At 35.9% G+C, this 21,853-nt stretch overlaps 1 protein-coding gene across 1 annotated transcript in view; it reads right to left on the bottom strand.

Moving 5' to 3' along the window:
* CDH9 (cadherin 9) overlaps window positions 1-21,853 on the bottom strand; it is a 137,904-nt gene that overhangs the window by 82,846 nt on the left and 33,205 nt on the right. The window contains exon 2 of the mRNA XM_004017074.6: window positions 2,015-2,292. Within this exon, the coding sequence (XP_004017123.2) occupies window positions 2,015-2,242 (228 nt within the window). The 5' untranslated portion in view covers window positions 2,243-2,292. The remainder of the gene's footprint in view (window positions 1-2,014; window positions 2,293-21,853) is intronic.

Genomic DNA, 21,853 nt, shown 5'->3' with positions numbered 1-21,853 from the left:
AGTGTTTTATTTTGTTGAAGTTTTTCTTTCATATGAGTATTATTTCCATTGGTAATATAAAAATATTTGACACATAGTTTTGGTTTGAATATCCTCATGTGAAAAATTCTGCTATTTTAATGTGTTTTCTATTTTGGGTTCATGATCTTGTTTAAACTTGTCCATGATCAAAGTGAGGTTTTTTCCCCAAGACAAGTGATAAAATATTTTAAGAAAAGTCATTTAATAAAAGCAGGCACCCACTTCACTATTTTTTGACAGATTATAGAACTAATTAAAAATGAACAAGGAGCAAGAAGATCTAAAGCATAACGTATATTTTTTAAATGTCAGTGCAGTAATGGTGATCAGTTAATTAATGTGCAATCAATATTTAGAAAGAAGTATTTCTGTTTATGGCTAAAACTAAATGCTTGTAGAGGAGCCTTGATTACCTTAAGATTACTAGTATCTCTTTTTATCTGAGTCTACTCTTCTGTATCCATGAATCTCCAAGGATGAATCCCTTTGTGCAAGGCCCATGAACTGAATGTGTCCTTTACACATTGCCTTAGGAAAAGAATCATAAGGCAATTTCAAGTCCTTGGACAGAAACATTTGTCAGTTGAACTTGTAATATCCTGATGCTGGTTATTAAATATAGTGTGAAAAGTGATGTTAAATGAGGGATGTTGGAAAGTGCCATGTGACTAACCTAAGGCAAAATAAGAGGGAAAAAAGAATCAGGAATTGAAATGCATGGAGCAAAACCAGTATGACTTATGGAACCAGAGGAGAGAGATATCAAAAGAAAAGGAAATAATAGGTTTCTGATAAAAGAAGTTGCATTTGAAAAAAATATATACTGTCACATACAAAGAGTAAAATATTAACCAAGATTTTGTCTATTTCACCAATATTTCTGATCTAATAGCAATAAGCGTAACTTTTGTGATACTGGATACTTTTCATGTTTTCATTTTTTTCTGATTCTATCCTATTTGCCCGAGTTGCCAGGGAGTCAAACAATATTTATATCATTAGAGTCACTTCTAGTGTCTTGTGCCAAAAACTAAAAAAAAATAAATAAATACATGACTAATGGGAAATTTTAGTATTAATAATTATTTATTTATTTATTTTATTCTCAGAATTTGAAACTACCTCAGCACAGGGCATAAACTGGGGATAAGTCACAGTGGAAAAACAGGAATTAGTGTATGTGTGGAATAGAATGAATGTGATTGGTAAGAGGACAATAGGTAATTAGAAAATTCTGGATGGCAGAAAGAATATGTCACCTATTTCAAGACACAGCAGAAAGAGGAGTGAGGCACTAACTCTCGTCAAAACTGGATACAAGAAGGCAGTTACGTATTCCCTGCTGCTATTTGATAGTGATTGTTAATAAACAAGTTTTCACCTGTTGCAACTGGAATGGAATTAAGTCTGTCTAAGGGTAGTGTCTTTTTTCTAGTTCTTTTTTTTTCTTTTCCTCTTCCCTCTGCTTTAAATCCTTTGGTATGGATTATAGGCAAGATATAGTTCATTTTGACTGATTAGGAGACAGAAGCATCTAGAAGTATTCAAATTACTTCTTTTTCATATACAGCATACTACTATTAATTACAACAAATTATTCATTAGCAGAGACTAATATATTTTAGTAACAATTGTATGTTATAGTTTTATTTGCTTATATAATGCATCAAATTATTTTTACTCATGACAATTTTTGAATAAATATTTAAAAAATCTTTTAGATACATGCACATGAAAGTATATCATATCTAGCTGATTAATAGTGAATTAAGTCCACAAATAGTTTATTCTTTGAGGCTTACTATAAATACTGACCTAATCTAACTACCTGAATAAATCGCATTCCCCACATTATCCTACTGAATGAATTGACAACATGATACCTCTGGATATTGCCATTAGTCAAATACTTTAATTATTAGTGAGATGGAAATTTGATGTAAAAAATAGCTATTACTTTCAACTTCTAGACTTATCATATAAAAACTCTTACCTTGCCTACGTATTGTGTGTCTGTACCTGTATACTCTTCCAACAAGAAGAACTGATTCCACATCCAGCCACGCTTGGTGCGATGTAGCATTTTACCATCATCTTGTGTCAAACCCACTATCCTTCCACTTGGTAAATCACTGTTACCTTTTTCTTGAAATGGGATAGCATCAGTTGTATGATACATATAGGTCCAGATGAATAGTGATAGGCAATGATAAGTCCTCATTATCTGTGGCTTCAGCAGGAAAGCAGATTCAATGTACTGTCCTTTTTTTCCTGAAAAGTAGTAGGAGAAAAATAGTTTATTAGACTGTGTTTCTTTTTCATATAACCTGTAACCTGCAAAACTTTTCTGAATATTATTTAGATGTATTATTTATATTATTGACATATATTTGGATATACATCAATGGATTATCATTTAAGACATATTGATAGTAAAGGAGAAGTGTATAGAAAAAATAAACAGAAAACAGCTGAATTACTACTACTGTATTATGACATGTAAATGTGAATATATTCATATTTTAAAATATTCATTATTTTGAAAAAAGTAAGCTCTATAATACACCAAAGATCATATTGAGTTCCTAAAGTCCTCAAGACCAAAGAAAGTTGAATATTTATTAATATATAAATATATGTGAACAAGAACACTATTTTCTGTCCACAACCTAAACCAAATTTTATAAGCTGTTTCTCCTCCATAACCTCTTTCTCTCCTTTCTCTTCTCTTTTTCTTCTGTAACATGTTGAGATGTTGCCTCAAGGCAAATTAAATGATACCAAATATACTTTGGATTGTGCCTTTAATTACTTAGCATTGTAAGGTTGACCCTTTACAATCAATAACTTTTTTCCCAACCATGAGTTGAGTAAGTAAGGAGAATGTGCTCTCCTCCTGTTCATTTATAATATCCTGTTTGATATTGTAAAAAAACACATTTATTTCAAATAATAATCATAACAAAAAGGAAAATACAAAGTTGGTATTACAAAATTAGATAGGCAGTTTTACCTATGAGATAATTTAATCCAGAATTTTGAAATGTTTTGGTATTTCAAAATTAATTTTATCTATTAGTACTTTGTTTTAATTTGAGACATATATAATCTAGAACATTTGAGATGTTGTTACTGATTATAATGATTTGATAAGCAAAAAAAAAACCCATCTCAAACTAGTACAGGCAAAAGTAAATAAATAATTCATTAGATTATAAAATCAAGTGTGGAAAGGAGATGATGAAAGGGGTAGAGAAGCAACTGGGCACTTCCTGCTCATGAAAACTGAGAATTAGGGCCTTGGGTACTGGAGTTCTTTTTTTCCCTTCTCTCTCTCTCTCTGTCTCTCACTCTTCTCTGGCTTCAACCTAAGGCTTCTCAACCTGATGAAATCTGCAAATACATGAATTTCAGATTCAATATCTTCCAATTGAGAAAACAACTGATAGTTTTTTCTATTTTGAGTTTAAAAAAAAAAAAAAACACAAAAAAAATCCTAGAAATGGCTCTAATTTACCCGGCCTCGGCCAGATGTCCAGTGCTAGACTATGTACCTGTGGATTTAGTTGCAGTTATTAAGACTTCCCTGGTTGCTCAGGTGGTAAAGTGTCTGTCTACAATGCGGGAGACCCGGGTTCGATCCCTGAGTTGGAAAGATCCTCTCCTGGAGAAGGAAATGGCAATCCACTCCAGTACTCTTGCCTGGAAAATCCCATGGACAGAGAAGCCTGGTAGGCTACAGTCCATGGGGTTGCAAAGGGTCGGACACGACTGAGCGACTTCACTTACTTACTTATCAAGTCATAAAAGTCATATATAGCCCTCAGGCTTGGCTTATATCTTATTATCTGAGACTTTTGGATACTTACCTGCATCATGAGGTCTTAATTAATTCTTTTATTAAAGGAAAATAATCAGTACCTGCCTCATAAAGTAATGTTATTTATTTCATTTTGAACATTTATCACAAAGTCATAGCTATTTATAATAAAAAGATTAAACTTTTACAGTAGCATATACCTATGAGAACACTGAAGTGTGAAGAATTAAGTAATTTGACAAAATTCATACGGGTAGTACATGTTGGAGCTAGTTTTTAGATTCTCAGCTTTAAACTAATTTTTACATAATACATGTAGTTTATAGTAAATCAGCACAGTGCTAGCATACAATTCCCCAACATGTTAGTGTTTTTGTTATCAGTCAACGAGGTTTGCTCCCAATGTATACCAATATAATAAAGAATGGATACTTGCTATGGTACAGACCTTGTCCACCTATATGTACTCTAATTTCCATACCTATTATTAAAAAAATTATTACTTAACAAAATACACATATGTAACCACAAATCTACACACTCAGAATGAGAGAAATCAAAGTCATGTTATTATTTTTTAATCTGAAAGCATGGGTGGTGATAATTATTATTGATGGGAGAAATTTTCACTTATTGAGGTATGAGAAAGTCATTCTGGCTTATACCTGACTTAAGTTGAACTTTACGCTAATTAGAAAAGCCTATCTGTGATCTATTGAACATACATTACAAATCTGTTTTAACCATTTAAGAAGAGAGTACATTTGAAAACCAAAATGGAGTAATTGTGGTTTAGTCACCCAAAATGGACATAGTTTCAGACATGTCCCTGCATCACCAAGAACTTGAATTTCCTGATTCAGATTCAACAACACCAGTCGCTCTCAAATTAACATCCATTAGTAGCTGCAACATTATGGTTTCAAGGTCTTCCCTTTTAACTCTGCAACCATTTTGGACACCAACTTATCCTTGCTTAACAAGTATCCTTACTTCTTGTAGCTCCACTGCTAGTTCTTGATGAGCAGTTTATGTAATTTTTAATGCATAAAGGTTTTTGCCTTTATCAGTCATCACCATTTTGTAGTCCAGCAAAACAATATTCAAGTTCTTGATTCAGTGTCTCTGGAGCTCTTGTGCTCCATCTGGCTCAAAGAAAACCCTTTGTTTTTCCTTACAATAGATTGTTTATTACTTCTATCAACAACCTCATTATAGATTGTTCATTGATCATTCCTGTTGACTTTACATATCTTGTAAACTACTGAAAACTGGGAGATTTAACCACAACCCATAAAACTGTGAAATTTAAGAAGAGTACAACAGCAAATAATACATGCAAAACACATAATGAAAAGTATCTAATGGTCAATAGTTTAGAATATGCCCCACATTTTATTTATCAGAGATGAAAGTGAAAGTGAAGTCATTCAGTCGTGTCCAACTCTTGGCAACCTCATGGATTGCAGCCTACCAGGCTCTTGCATCTATGAGATTTTCCAGGCAAGAACACTGGAGTGGGTTGCCATTTCCTTCTCCAGGACATCTTCCCAGAGATTGAACCTGGGTCTCCCACATTGTAGGCAGATGTTTTACTGTCTGAGTCACCAGGGAAGTCCTTTATCAGGGATGGTGTGGTAGAAAATGAGCAGCCAGAGAATCTTAAGAATAGCTGTTAACTCACTTTTTGATAAATAATCACACTTCCTTAGTAGACTACACTGGGTACTCTGTCTTCTTCCCACTGGGAGATTTCCATGAGAAACTGAAGAGCAGTCTTCATTTCCTGTCGTTTGTTCTGTGATATCCACTTTAGGTGGCATGTAAGTCTTTAAGCTGAAAAGTTCAGTTGTATTAGATGGAGCCAAAGACTTAGGCCAAGGCCAGCATTCCATAGGTCTCTATAATCTATCGTAAGAAATTTGCTTTCATTTCAGTGCAAAATGGAAAGTACTTGAAAAGCTTTAACATGCCATGCTTAGAAAAGACCAATTTGGCTACAGATTGGGAAACAGGGAAATTGGATTTGGCGAGACAGTCTATCACTGTAATCCAGAAAGTGATGATGATGGCTCACAGAGAAGTGGTTTGAAGTGGACACAATCTCTGCTCAGATTTCCTTTGATTCTTTAATATGGCCACATACACACACTACATGCACTGCAATTTTTGTATGCTTTGCTTCTAATGGCCTGCACCTGCTACTCTCTTTGAAGGACTTCCCTTGGTTACTGGAGCCACTTTGCCCACAGGCACAGGGAGCCTAAAGTGCCTGCAAGTTTACAAGTGTCTCTCATGGAATCCCTGAGCTACTGTTTAACAGGTGCAGAAATGCTAAAAATCAACATGTTATTTGCATCCTACAGTTCCCCTAAAGAATCATGCTGAGCCTGGACTGACTGAAATAACACCCTCACTTAGATTATTTTTCTTGTCTTGTTTTCCCACTCTCTCCCACACTTCCTGACCTGGAAGCAATCTGTTAACCAATCACTTGCACCCAAATCCTTGCCTGTTTCTGGGGAACCAAAGATCAGAGTAAAATCTTCATAGTCAATATTCAACAGAGAATGTTGATTGCATTGATTTATTTCAGTTCAGTTGCTCAGTCATGGCTGACTCATTGCAACCCCACAGGCTGCAGCACGCCAGGCTTCCTTGTCCATCATCAACTCCCAGAGCCTGCTTAAACTCATGTCCATTGAATCAGTGATGCCATCCAACTATCTCATCCTCTCATCCCCTTCTCCTCCTGCCTTCAGTCTTTCCCAGCTTCAGGGTCTTTTCCAATGAGTCAGTTTTTCATATCAGGTGGCCAAAGTATTAGAGTTTCAGCTTCAGCATCAGTCCTTGTATTGATTATAAAGTCTTAAATAAAGGAGAAATAAATTATAATTCCTAGATTATTAGTTTGTGAACCAGGCAAATGATTTAACAAAATCTTGAGCCACTTGGAGTGGCATTTATATCGGGGGCTGGGGGAAGATTCATTAGAAAAATTGTTTCATTTTTCTCCTTATTCTTGGTCAAATGAAATCTTTTTTTTTTTTTTTAACTGCTACTACTAACATTTCAACATAATAATAGGAAGCAAAGTTATTCACTGGTCTACTGACTCTATATAGTTTATATATTTATGGCAACCTTTTAAACTAAAGTCTTCTATAGCTCCTCATAGTTTTCATATTGTAAGGAAACTGAGGCACAGAGAATTTAACTGACTGCACAAGTTCACATAAATAGCAACAGAAAGACTGAAAACTAAAACTAGGCATTCACTTGCAGTTGGGCTCTACTGCTCCCGAAATAGACTACTTAACATCTGTGATGCTGGCAACTTACATTTATTCCAACTCGCCTTCTGTGTTGTAGGCACTGTGCTAAGTCTTTTTTCAAACACAGTTTCTAAAATTCTCCTCATAACCATATTACAAGGAAAGTATGACCATACGAGAAAGACGGGTAAACTGGAACTGAAGTAACTTGTTAATATCACAGAAAGTGAGGCATGTGTGGGAAAGTAAAAAGGTCTAGGATTTGAATTCTGTTGTACTGATATCAGTGCTTCTGATATTAATTGTTCTGCTGTAAAGTAATATTACTGCCTATGCAACTTACCTGGAGGCCTCCTTTATGATCTTTAAATGCTTGAATAAATCAAGGTTTTTCCTTACTCACACTCTGACCTTGAACAATGTTACCTGGTTCATCCATAGTCAACTCCTTCTCATTATTTTCAATTTCTATGTCATATTTTGTTTTCTTTCAAAATCTTCCAAAGTAACCTTTTCTAAAATAGCTTAGCCAGCTTCAGTCTCTATTGATTTGTTTCATACCATCCATATTTCTTTCATATAATTTACAATGATTTTAATTATATATTTCATTTAGTAGATTATATGTTTATTGACAGTTTCCTCTAGTTATAATGGATGGTTGTGGGATATTTTGTGTCCTGCATGAAACAATTATTGACATACCATAGGTACTTAATATGTATTTGTAAAATTAACTGATTAGTTGATTCATGCCTAAATTGGATAATCCTCATTTGAGCCTGTGATCAAATATGAGATTGATGATATCTGATTACATAAGTATCTAATAAAGATATGGAAAGAGATTAACTGGGAGGAAACGTGCTTTTTAAAAGGGTTCTGGGGGAAAAATCTTTAAAAAAAAGAGTTCTAGTGTTTTTTCTAACAAGTAAAACTCAAGGTGCAGTGAAGTAAGACTGATATTCATAAAAGTTTGCATAACATGGGATTAAGTATGAACTTCACAAAGTGATTGGTATAAATTATAAATTATAGACTGTTTGAACAGTGAAGCCCTTTTATTAAATATCTTCTTTACTTTCCTCATGATTCTAAGCATAATTCATTCACCTTTAGGAAAAATTAATGTACCCCCTTGTGTGGCCAATTTAACATCTGTACATTCCTCAGCTCTTGAACAATAGTGCACATCATAAAGGGTTCTGTTGTATTTGTTTTTAAATTTGGCAAGCTCTTATCCCATAGGGTTTATTAAAAATTCTTCAAAGCCTTTATTTATTCAATAGCAACAAGCTGATTACTAAATTTTGCTATGGTTAATTATTTCTATCAGCCTAAAATGCTCTGCATTTTAATCACATTTTTGTTGATAAATAAAAACATCAGATGTATTATGAAGTATAATATTTTAAGTTTGGTTTAATCTTGATTTTGTAATCAAGGAATTGACTTGAATGTTGTTAACTTTAAAAACTGAAAATTATTTTATTATCATTCCCTTGTTCTCTTAATTATATTTCAATTGCATTTGACAAAAATGACTGTTGGCTATTTGTGAACCAAGAAAAAATGTAAATTATTGTAATTAAGTAGGATGTTCATCATATAAAATTACCAGCCAGATTTTAATTATATCATTATTTCTTATCCTTAACTCAAAGTATTTTCAAATCCAACCATATTTTTCAGGCAAAGTTTCTGAGATAAAATGTACACACAAAACAAGTGTATATGATTGATTGTAGTATCTTATTTTAAGATTTGTAGTCAATAACCTACCTCCACACACATTTACATATTCATCTAAAGAAAAACAAACAAACAAAGGAAACAACAAATAAACCTCTGGGTTATGGTCATATATTCTGAATCCTTTTCCAGATGAGACATATAAGGTTTGGAGAGAAAGAAAACTGTTAATATTTCTGATTACCGAGTTACTCTGTGGATTTGGCAAATGGCATACATATGTTGTTTTTTGCTTGGCTAGTGATCTTTCCAACACACTATTGTAGTTTATTATGCTGTTTGGTGAGATAAGTCTAACAGTTTAGCTAGTTAAATGATGCATGTACAAAGAATCAATACTATGAATGTGAATAGACATCAAAATTATGTCTTGTAAGTCTTGTAATCAAGGATCTATTGAATAGGGACATAGAGGATTATAAAATCTGAAGACATATAAACAATCTATTGTCAGAATCTAAGAGAAACTCTGTCTGTAAGAATAATGTTCTAGATTAAAAAATAACTGATAATGGATGACTCTATGATTTCTGGAAAACACAACAACTTTCAAACAAAAGGAAATAGACAAGGAAATTTTTCCCCAATATCAGTCCCCTAAATGGGCTGAAGAATTGATGCTTTTGAACTGTGGTGTTGGAGAAGACTCTTGAGAATCCCTTGGACTGCAAGGAGATCCAACCATTCCATTCTGAAGGAGATCAGCCCTGGGATTTCTTTGGAAGGAATGATGCTAAAGCTGAAACTCCAGTACTTTGGCCACCTCATGCGAAGAGCTGACTCATTGGAAAAGACTCTGATGCTGGGAGGGATTGGGGGCAGGAGGAGAAGGGGACGACAGAGGATGAAATGACTAGATGGCATCACTGACTCGATGGACGTGAATCTGAGTGAACTCCGGGAGTTGGTGATAGACAGGGAGGCCTGGTATGCTGCGATTCATGGGGTTGCAAAGAGTCGGACATGACTGAGTGACTGAACTGAACTGAAATGGGATCTAAAAGATTGAAACTTACATGTGACCTTCTATTACAGATGCCCCCTTTGTAGTTGGCCAAGATACTACCGTATCTGTTCGGTTGAGGTACCCCCCTATAATATAACAAGATAAAGAAAAAAGGGACATGTTAGGGGGTGTTATTTTGGACATATTTTAATTGGGGGACCTGCCTTACAAGTGAATCATTTTAGTCAGGGTCAGAGATGGGAAAACTGTTAAGAGACAGTCATGTTTACAACTTGTTTAAGAAATTTGGCTAGTAAGGTGTTATTGGAATTTGCTATCACAAAGAGGGACAGTTTTTGTTTCTGTGTTCTTAAACACTCGAAACTGGACAAAAAGACTTTCAAGTTGGTGCGGCAAAATGACATAACATTCAGCATAAAATTGGACTGTATTAAGACTAAGAGAAATGCACACCATTTAATTAGCATAAACACATACAACAACACTTTCACCTGAGGGAAGAATAAAAAACAAAGAGCAACAGTGGATCTATGAAATGCAGGGAATTAGATAAAGAGAAGGCTTTCCATAGGAAAGAATAATTATGCTCGTATAGAAGTTAAAAGTCACCAAACTCAACACTTCTTACAACCTGTGAGCCACTTGTTTTTCTCTTCTTGCCCTTTAAATTTCTGCTGTTACATTTTTAATTCACCAGTAAAGAATGAGAAGCCCTAGGCCCTCACTGTCCATACTAGTAAAAGTGGAACTCCAGAACTATGCACGGGCTAGCTAACTTACTCTTGCTCTCTCTGCCTCTGTATATGTGTGTGTGTATATCTCTTTCTCCCCCAAATCCTCCTCTCCAGGAAACAGATATGTGCACTCAGGCATGCCATGTGCTTTCCAGGAGTTGTGAGAATAAACCTTTGGGCTTTTTTCTTTTTTTCCAAAGTTTTTTGAGTTTTGGTGCTGAGAGTGTTTTACAATGACATTGCTTATCAGTAGGCTCAGACTGGCACAAAATGTAGGTGAATGGGTAAACAAATTGGGATATACTTATATAATATTATTCAGGGGCAAAAAGAAATGAGCTATCAAGTCACTTGCAAAAAATTGAGAAAACAGATGCCTTGTGATAAGTGAAATGTTAAAATGTAGCATTCAAGTTTGAAAATATTGAATCATTAAAACTGAATGACAGTCTGGAAAAGGCAAAACTACAGACACAGTAGAAAAAGCAGTGGTTGCAGCGGTTTGGGAGGAAGATAATAAGGATGAATATGTGTACAAAGGGGAACTTTTGAACAGCGACTTCTGTATGATACTACAACAGTGGCCTATGTGACATTATACATCTGTCAAAAACCCATGAAACTTTACTCAAATAGTCAGCTTTAATTTATGCACTTGAAAAAAATCACTTAGGAATTGAAAACAGCAGAGGTTGAATCCAAGAAGGAATGCAGGCTACTACAAGAGAATCTAACATTAAAATAGTATGAAACCACCTGAGTGAAGTGTGGCGGAAGGGAGAGAAAGGTGCTGCTCTAAACAACTTTGGGAATGAGTCTCTAAGACTAAATGGGAAGAAACCAAACATATGCATTGCCTTATAGCCAATAAGTTTGTTTCTTCCAAGAATATAGGTTAAGAATTATGCTGCTGTATATATATACTGAAATTGAACAATTAAGTAATTGGATGGCAGATATTGGAAGTCACATTTCTCACTGCTGTTGTGAGAATTTACAGATAAACAAGGAAACGGGTCCCTTGGACTTCAGGGAGATCAAACCAGTCAATTCAAAAGGAAATCAACCCTGAATATTCACCAGAAAAACTGATCCTGAAGCTCTAATACTTTGGCCATGTGATGGGAAGAATCAACTCATTAGAAAAGACCTTGATGCTGGGAAAGATAGACAGCAAAAGGAGGGGTGGGGGATAGGCAGAGGATGAGATAGTTGGATAGCATCCCCAACTCAATGGGTGTGAATTTGAGCAAACTCCCGGAGACAGTGAAAGACAGAGGAGTCCTGTGTGCTGTAGTCCATGGGGTCACAGAGAGTCAACCATGACTTAGTGACTAAACAACGAAGGAAAGGACAGCATGATCCATGTGCTAACAGATTAAAATTGGAGACATCAGTGAAAACTTATGTCTTTAATGTAATCACAGATGCTTATATATTGAAATATTTATAGATATGGGTTACACATATAAATTACATGTATATTTATTTACTTTATTAGTTGAGATGGCCTGCCAACAATACTATATAGTACCAATGAACTCACCTAGTATACTGATCTTAGTTTCTAATGCCATTCCAAATTAAAGGAACTGGGGCTTCTTGGAGAAATGTCTGATTATAGAACTAGCCAAGGAAACACACAAGATAAGCCTTTCGTAGTGCCAGTGAGTGGTAGTGTTAGTTGCTCAGTCCTGTCGTACTTTTTGTGACTCCATGAACTATAACCCTGCCAGACTCCTCTGTCCATGGGTTTTTCCTGACAAGAATACTGGAGTGGGTAGTTATGCCATTTTTCAGGGGATCTTCCTGACCCAGGAACTCAGCTCGAGTTTCCCACATTGCAAGTAGATTCTTTACTGCCTGAGCCACCAAGGAAGCCAAAAAGCGAGTCAGTGCTTAAAATAACACAGACATGCATGCGTATGTATATGCACACGCACACACAGACACACACAAACACACACACACACACACCTGACACTTTCAGTTAAGTCAGTTCAGTCACTCAGCTGTGTCTGACTCTTTGTGACCCCATGGACTGCATGCAGCATGCCAGGCTTCCCATCCATCAACAACTCAAACTCATGTCCTATGAGCTGGTGATGCCATCCAACCATCTTATCCTCTGTCATCCCTTTCTCTTCCTGCCTTTTCCCAGCATCAGGGTCTTTACCAATGAGTCAATTATTTGCATCAGGTGGCCAAAGTATTGGAACTTCAGCTTCAGTATCAGTCCTTCTGATAAATATTCAGGACTGATTTCCGTTAGGATTGACTGGTTTGATCTCCTTGCAGTCCAAGTGACTCTCGAGTCTTTTCCAACACCACAGTTCAAACATTACACCATCCCCAGTCAATTCCTTTAACCCTACCCATGCCATCTTTTGGGGCTTCCCTTGTGGCTTAGTGGTAAAAACTTTGCCTGCTGTGAAGGAGGTGGAGTTCGATCCCTGGGTTGATAATATCCTCTGGAGAAGGATATGGCTACCCATTTCAGTATTCTTGCCTGGGAAATCCCTTAGACAGAGGAGCCTGTCAGGCAATAGTCCATGGGGAGTCCACAAAACTGGACATGACTTAGCAACTAAGCAAAAACAACAACAAACCTTTTAAATACTTCACATTCATTCAGTATGTTGTTTCCTGAAAATATCCTGACAGAAACACTGGGGAAAAGGTAAGAATGAACTAATTGTCTAAGAGTACAACTTACATGTAATATGAGATCATACATGAAGTCATCAAAAAATCCACTTAGTAATTCTTTCACCAAATATGTACAAAGTGCCTACTCTTTTTTTAGGCATTTTTCTAGGTGAACAGAACTGCAGATTCCTTAAGGAGTTTCAGTTCAGTTCAGTTCATTCGCTTAGTCATATTGGAATGTTTGTGACCCCACGGACTGCAGCCTGCCAGGCTTTCCTGTCCATAGCCAACTCTCAGAGCTTGCTCAAACTCATGTCCATCAAGTTGGTGATGGCATCCAACTATTTCATTTTCTGTTTTCCGCTTCTCTTCCTGCTTTCAATCTTGTCCAGCATCAGGGTCTTTCCCAACGAGTCAGTTCTTCTCATCAGGTGGAATTTATATTCTAAGTTTATATTCCAAGAATATGTTTTACATATATAACATGAGCAAATGTGCTTATGACACATATCTGAAGAGGTTACTGAGATTACAAGTGATTTATTGAATAACATTTAATCAGGAAAATGAAATAAAATTCTATATTTCAAATGTTTAATCAGTGGAGAAAGGTGTAAATGAATTTTCTACTGGTGGTTTCATGTTAGCTTCCAGTGTCAAAATGAACATCAGAACCTGACAGAGGTAAGTTAATAAGTGTCTCACATATACTTGTCTCACTAAGTATTTTTCATTTAAGAAATAGCACAGTGTTAAAAAGTGTCCATGTTTAAAACTATATTTGATTTTACACAGCTTTTCTCCCAAATTAGCTCTAGAAAGCAATAGTTCACACCAAACTGCTGGCCAGCTTATGTCTTAGGGTAGAGGAGGAGATTCCAGGATCAAGTGGATGGTGGGATATGCTTTGAAGTACAGAGGAGTGAAGGGAAAATTAAGTAGTTACGGAAGAACAAATTACAAAACAAATATGCAAGCACTTATACTAATTTCCATATACAGATACAGATGGGAAGTTAATAGTTTAATCAAAAAGTATATATTATGGATTTTAAGGGCTCTGCCAGGTAAAGATTCAGACGGTAAAGAATCTGCCTGCAATGTCGGACACCTAGGTTCGATTCCTGGGTACGAAGATCAGTTGGAGGAGGGCATAGCAACCTACTCCAGTATTCTTGACTGGAGAATCCCCATGGACTGAGGAGCCTGGCAGGTGACAGTCCATGGAGTCTCAAAGATTCAGACATGACTGAAGTGACTTAATACACATACATGGATTTTAAACAGGAATTTTAACTTCTTTGTTTCATGAATCTTTCTATCAATCTGATAACAATAGTTTAATGCATGAATTAAGAAATAAGATGTATAGTATTAAAATGGAGATTAATTTTATTATAATACAACTATTAATCTATTTTTAAAAACATTATTATAAAATATGGCTTCCTCAGTTGTGCCAGTGGTAAAGAGTCTGCCTGGCAATGCAGGAGACACAGATTCAATCCCTGCATCAGGAAGATCCACTGGGGTAGCTAATGGCAACCAACTCCAGTATTCTTGCCTGGAAAATTCCATGAACAGGGGAACCTGGCAGGTTACAGTCCATAAGGGTAGCAAAGAATCAGACAAAATTGAGCACATGCACCACATATATGCTAAAATAAGGCATATACTTCTTAAGTAATACAATGAATAATAAGACCTAGTAGCAGATCTGACTGGTTCCAAAGTTTACAAAGAAAAAATGAGCAAACATGATATTTAGAAACTTATTTTATTTCTACTTATGATAAAGTCACAGATACCTCTAAAACTTCTGTAGATTGATACCTATAAACACAAATTTGGGATATGTTAAACTTCAGTAAGAAATTAGTATGGATAGTAATGTAATGTTTCCTAGTTTAAATGTATGGACTCCATATTTTAAAGTAACAGGGACTTAAAATTTGAAAAAAAAATAGTATTTACATTGACATTACAGATGTAGGCAGAAGAGTAGAATAAACAGCAATTATGAAGAGGGATATGGGTTAATATCCTAAGCATAGAGGGATTTATTAACTAGTCTATTTTCATCATATCTATAATAGGAATCATAAGTCTATCTTAACAGAATGTATAAAATCATGTGCATAAAGAAACCTTGAAACATAGTCGATCTGTGTTAATTAAACTCTTTCATTCAAACTGGCCTATTGATTAGGTCATTATATAATTATATCATATTAATATGCAATAAAACAGTATGCATTTGTCTAGAAAACTTAAAATATGAGGTTTTAGAGGGTCCTTGTAAACTATCACATTAACTATTTTACAGGCATAAGCACATCCACGGTTTACTATAAGTGCTAATCTGGAATCTATAGAGGTAAATTCTACTGTGTTCCATGCAGATCTCATCGACCATACCAATCTACCTACCAGACAGCTGCTGTGATGTCTGGCTACTAACTGCCTACTGCTGCTCCCTTCTGAGAATTCTTCTGGACTGATGAGGACTATCAGGCTAGGAAGTTGTCTTCTTTTTCTTTCTCTCTCTTGCTTTGTTCCGTCCTTATACTTTCCTCCTGAGAAGCACATTTTCAATTCAACACCCATATCCAAATCCAAGTCTCAGTTACAATACTGATTCTAAGGAGCTACCTACACAATTGGTCTGAATGAGCCTTTAGCATGTTAGAAGTAATCCATTCACCTATTCTTCAAATATTGACTGGTGCCTACTGTTGGCAGGCATAGAGCATGATTCAGGTGCTTGCGGCAAACAAAAGCATACAGAAAGGGACAAACACTCTCCAATAAACACAATGAATGTGAATAACATATAGTAGATAGAAAGCATTCAGAACTATTGAAAAAAACTTAGAGCAATACAGTGGGATAAGAATATAGAGGCTGGGCAAGGGAAGGGAAGTGATATTCCAGGTTGGTCTTATTAAGAAATCATTATTTGAGTAAATATTTGAAGAAATGGAAAATATCCAATTAGATATGTGGGAGATGTTCTTTCAATCATGCACGTACATGTGCATGCAAAGTTGCTTCAGTCGTGTCTGACTCTTTGCAACCTATGGACTGTAGCCTACAAGGATCCTCTGTCCATGGGATTCTTCAGGCAAGAATACCAGAGTGGGCTGCCATTTCATACTCCAGGGGATCTTTCTGCCTCAGGATGAAACCTGCATCTCTTATGTCTCCTGCATTAACAGGCAGGTTCTTTACCACTAGAGCCCCCTGGGAAGCCCAATCATAGTAACAGCCAAATCAAAGGTCCTATAGCAATTTTGTTGTTACTCAGGCGCTAAATCATGCCCAACTTTTTGTGACCCTGTGGACTACAGCACCCAGGCTTCCATATCTTTCACTATCTCCCAGAGTTTGCTCAAATTCACATCCATTTTGTTGATGATCCCATCCAACAATCTCATCCTCTGTCACTCCTTTCTCCTCCTGCCCTCAGTCTTTCCCAACATCAGGGTCTTTTCCAATGAGTTGGCAATAGTGTGCCTGGTTTGTTTCAGCTGTGTCTATCTGAGAGAAATAAGCGGGGAGAGTATAGAAGAAGAGGACAGAGAAACTGAGCATGGGTGGAGAGAGGTTCTTGTAGCCCAGAGAGGAAAGCATATGAGGGAGAAGGTAATGACATCAAGCAACGTGATCAAAAATATGGGGACTGGAAGCTGTCCATTGAATTGAAATCACAATCTTCACTGTACAATTAATATTTTGCAATGCTTTTATTAGTAAATGCAGATTACATTTTACCTGGATTATTCTAATGGTCTCTAAATATGAAAAAAATTCAACTGGTCTAGCTTTTAATTACTAGAAGGTGCTACAATCTTTCTTCCTGATGAATATATTTGCAAATGTCCTAATACCTACAATGATTTTATGTTTCTGTAGAGTCAACCCTGAAAACTGTTCAAATGTTAAGACTCAGACTGTAACAGGTCTCATTATTTGAGGACATGGCCTCTGAAGCACAAATGCCTGGTTTCAAGTTCTAGCTAGTTGATCCTGAATGTGTTATTTAGTCATTAGTTCCCTGATTGCCCTAGTTTGAAAGTTGTATTATCATTTTTTTAGTATTTTGTGTTACATTAGTTGATACACATCAAATAAATGGAATAGTGCCTCACTACTAGTTTGAATGGGCTAGTTAAAACAGTGATAACATTATAGTAAAATAATAATATGTACCTCACATACACTCAGCATTTTATCATCGTTCAGTTAGTGAAGGTTGTTCTACCTCAATTTTATCAGAATTTCAGGCTGAAGGAGACCTGTTCCAATCTCTGATTCCACTTTTGCCGAGGTAGGAAAAAACTAACTTTGCGTTCAGTCTCTTAAAATTTCCACCTAGTATTGGCACACATTAATTCCATTTACTTATCATTGACCAAATCAGGTTACTTTGTCTAACTTCAAAAGTATTGGTGAAATGCCTTCCTACAAAACACTCAGAAATATTTGGTAAGTAACAAGGATAATCATTATGATTAAAGCCCTAGCTACCAAATGTAAGGCTGATTCTTCCTTCTGGAGAAAAAATATTCAAAAATACAGCTTATGGGTCATATACAGACTTGTCATCAAGTTCAAATTGAGGGAGACAGTCTGTACACCAAGTCCGGATGAAATGCCTCATGACCCAAGACCTATGAACTAAAATAGGATATCTGTTCCCCACACATGCAATAAATAGTGGTGACACAGGGGCAATACAAACATAATAAATGTTTGTTTGTTTGTTTGTTTCTTCTGAAAGCCATGGCACTTTTGAAATCATGTTTGCATGTCCTACTATCCTGGCAGTGGGAGAATCAGGCCATTATTAGACAGCATTCTTCAGGTCTGATTCCTGAGATCGTATCCCTTGTACACTGTTCTTTGCAGCTCTTCACCTTCCAGAATTCTTTCATATTCATTGACCTCACTGACCACATCTTAAGAAAACTCCTGGACCTTGAAAATTAAAAAAAATTCTTAGTGAGCTTATGGACCATGGGGATTGATAGTCTAAAGATCATTTTAACAATGAGATCTGGGTTTTTTGGCCTGGGTTGCTGGTTTGGGGCAGTACAACTATTAAAAACTAAATGTTCTTTTTCTGTTTGGCTCCTTTCAATTTCATGTGCCAAGAGACACTCCATAGGGTATTTTCTGTCTATACACAATTAGATTTTCTATACTTATTTATTATTTTTATTGTTTCACATTTCTTGTTATTTGTCTACTTGATTTTAGTTTGTTTAATCTTGTTGGGTTTTACGGGACAAGCCACAGTCTTAGTGTCTTTAACATGAAAAATTTTGTCCAAGTAAAAGGATTTATTGGGAACCAAACACTTAATTGGGTCCTGAATCTTTTGCCGTAGAGTCAAGCCACGCAAAATGTCTGTTCTCTTGCTCTCTGTACATCCTCAGCTAGACCAATGCCTGTTTCACTTACATTGCACTCACATGACTGACCTTCCTACATACTCCAGGGCCCAGATAATGAATGTTGGTTCTAGCTTTAGATCATAACATCTCCACCATGATGGACTATTAAATGGGTGATGAGGGGCATGCCTCTTTTTTGGTTTCGCCAAACTGCCCTCAACTCCCCCTATAACTGGCAATCTCCCCTTTCCACTCTGGTGTGAAGACTGTCATCATGTCCTACCCTCCATCTGCCACATATGGTGAGTTGTGGCATCAGGACCTTGGTTCAGGCATTTAAGATCCCTCATCCATTAAATGGCTGATGTCTCTGATGCTGCCTCTGGGCTTTCTTTGGTGTTAAAGCTGGGCAAGTACAGGCCTTGTAGGTTTGTAGGGTACAGCCCAACATTTGATTATATAATTAATTCAGAAGTTTAAAAAATAGATGTATGACCATTCTCTTGATTTGCTTTTGCTATAAAGGTTTTAATCAGCCATTTTCACACAAAATATTATTTCTCTTTTATGAAAGTTTGCACCTTCTTCTCAACCGGCTGGTACTCCATTCATGCCATCTCCTTTTCCTGCAAACAAACTGGCATTGAAAAGTAAAAGTTGCTCAGTTGTGCCTGACTCTTTGCGACTCCATTAGTCTATGGAATTCTCTAGGCCAGAATACTGGAGTGGGTAGTCTTTCCCCTCTCCAGGGGTTCTTCCTAACCCAGGGTTCGAACCCAAGTCTCCAGTGTTGCAGGCAGATTATTTGCCAGCTGAGCCACAAGGGAAGCAATAGCTCTCTGAATTTATCTGTTTTTTATAGTACTTGGCTGACACAGCCATAATGACAGGTACACTCTACTGATACTCTGTTTTTCCACCTTTCCACTCAGGCTACAAGCTCACTGGGCCCAGAATCTACCTTTCAAGTTATCACAGGTGATAGTTTTGCCAAATATTACACCCCTGTATGGAATGAATTTCTACATTTTGAGACTCTGACAAGGCCTTCTTGACTGCTGAATGGCCAGGCTTTAAGTCAGTGTTACAAACTGCATGGGCTGTTGTTGTTGATGATGATGTTGTTGGGACAGCATATGAGTTCTGGCAAATATTTATTAACCAGTCACATTGTTCAATGGTGGCTTGGAGACAGATGCTTATTCTTGCTCAAGATATACTACACTGTGGTTTTCCTGGGAGGTTGTGATAAACCTTGTCACCAGGAACCCAAGGCAAAGGACGTCCCATCTCCATGCCCCCAGGATTACCAAGAGAAGGAAGAAGAAACATAGGGCCTCTCAGGCTGGCCCCTAGGCTGTCCACACAGAAGAGGAACATTCACTTGCACTCATATTTTAATGTGCAAAACAAATTCCATGGTTATGTTTAAATTCAGAGGTTAGGAAGGAGGACAGTCTAACAATGTATTTGGGAGAAAGAAATCCAGAAATATTTGGTCAACAGTCTGGATGATTGCTTATGAGAGTGCTTGTTACATGTTGCATTGTGTTCACCAAAAAGATATATTCAAGTCCTCAGCTCTGGCACCTGTGGATGTGAAATTATTTGGAAATTGGGTCTGTGAAGATGTAATCAAATTAAGATGGAGTCATTCTGAATTAGTGTGGGCCTTAATCCATCACGACTGGATTATAAGAAGAAAAGAGACTAATATAGAGAAAAAAGGGCCCTGGAAAGGCAGATATAAATACTGGAATTGTGCTGCCACAAAACAGCCTACCAGAAGCTGGAAGAGATAAAGAAGTATGCTCCACTAGAGTCTATGGAGAGAGTAGAGAACTACAAATACCCTGACTTCAGATAGCTAAGTTTCATAATTGTAAAATAATAAATTTCAGTTTTTCTTTAAGCTACCCAGTTTATTGTGCTTTGTTACAACAGCCCTAGGAAACTAATACAGTGCTAACTAAATATTAATATTTATTACCAATTTGTAAGATTTCTTTCACTGTATCTGGTAAAGGTAAGAGATTTCTTTTTGATGCTTCAATATCAATGAGAATATAATATTCAGTGAAGGGAGTTAACATAAAGCATTTTTAGGACCATAAATTGGAATTGTTTCAGAAAGCTATGCTTACCTACTAGCTATCAGAGTGTAACTTTAGGTAAGACACTGACTTCTCTCTGCGTCTTAGTTTCTTAATTTGTAAAACTTAATACTCATGAACTTGTTGCTAATTCTCATAAAAAGCTTAGAAAAATGCTCAATTAAGTTTAGCTATCTTTAAATTACATATGACTCTCTTTTTTCAGACTATTATTCAAAACCAGAACAGGCTTTTCCTGTCTTTATATTAAATTATCTTGCACAGAGCAGAGGAGATTAGAAGTATATGTTGATGGATTAAATACTTTAATACTTAAAATGCTTAATATTTAGTATATGGAATTACTTAGAGTGTATCTTAATTTCTTTTATATTTCAAACTGAAAATATAGTGTGATATTATGGAAGAAAACTATATGAGGTACTCTGATATCATTAAAATATAAAATCATATATGAAACATGGCAAATTGCATTTAAGCAATTTTTATTAAAATCTATTATTTTAAGAACATATACACAATGTCTTTTTTCAGCCCATATGAATGAAAATACCAGGAAAATTTCATTTATATTCTTGGAATGTACTATGAATTAATCTCTATCAGATCAACAATAAAGATTTCTTGGCACTGATGCAAATTTAAATGTTACTATAGCAATCACCATGGTAATGTTTTCAATTAGTGTTCACAGTCACAGCATAACATGAGTCTAATGTACCACTTGGCAGGTTCATAATGGATATACAGATTATTTAATTTTACCAGCCAATAAAATCTAAACAGGCCAAAAAAAAAAAAAAAGAAAAAGAAAAAAGCATCGACCATGTACTATCCCTAACTTTTAAATTTCAAATACTCACCAAACTTTACAAATAATCTAGTGTAAAAATACATTAGCATTGTTCCCTTGCAAACTACCTATTCAAACACGATAAAGTTACTAAGAAATTGCTTCATATGTCATTAACAGACACTGATATTAAAAATCCAGTGTTTATTTCATCTGGAAAGTTCATCTGAAAATAAACTCACATATGATAGGTAAGTCATTATTATGAAATCTTATGGAGGGAAGGAAAATGAAGATAATAGTGTTATTTATTATTGTTATATCTAGCA

Source organism: Ovis aries, chromosome 16, assembly GCF_016772045.2.
Source record: "Ovis aries strain OAR_USU_Benz2616 breed Rambouillet chromosome 16, ARS-UI_Ramb_v3.0, whole genome shotgun sequence".
Taxonomy (NCBI): Eukaryota; Metazoa; Chordata; class Mammalia; order Artiodactyla; family Bovidae; genus Ovis; species Ovis aries.
This window is presented reverse-complemented; position numbering and strand designations above follow the sequence as displayed.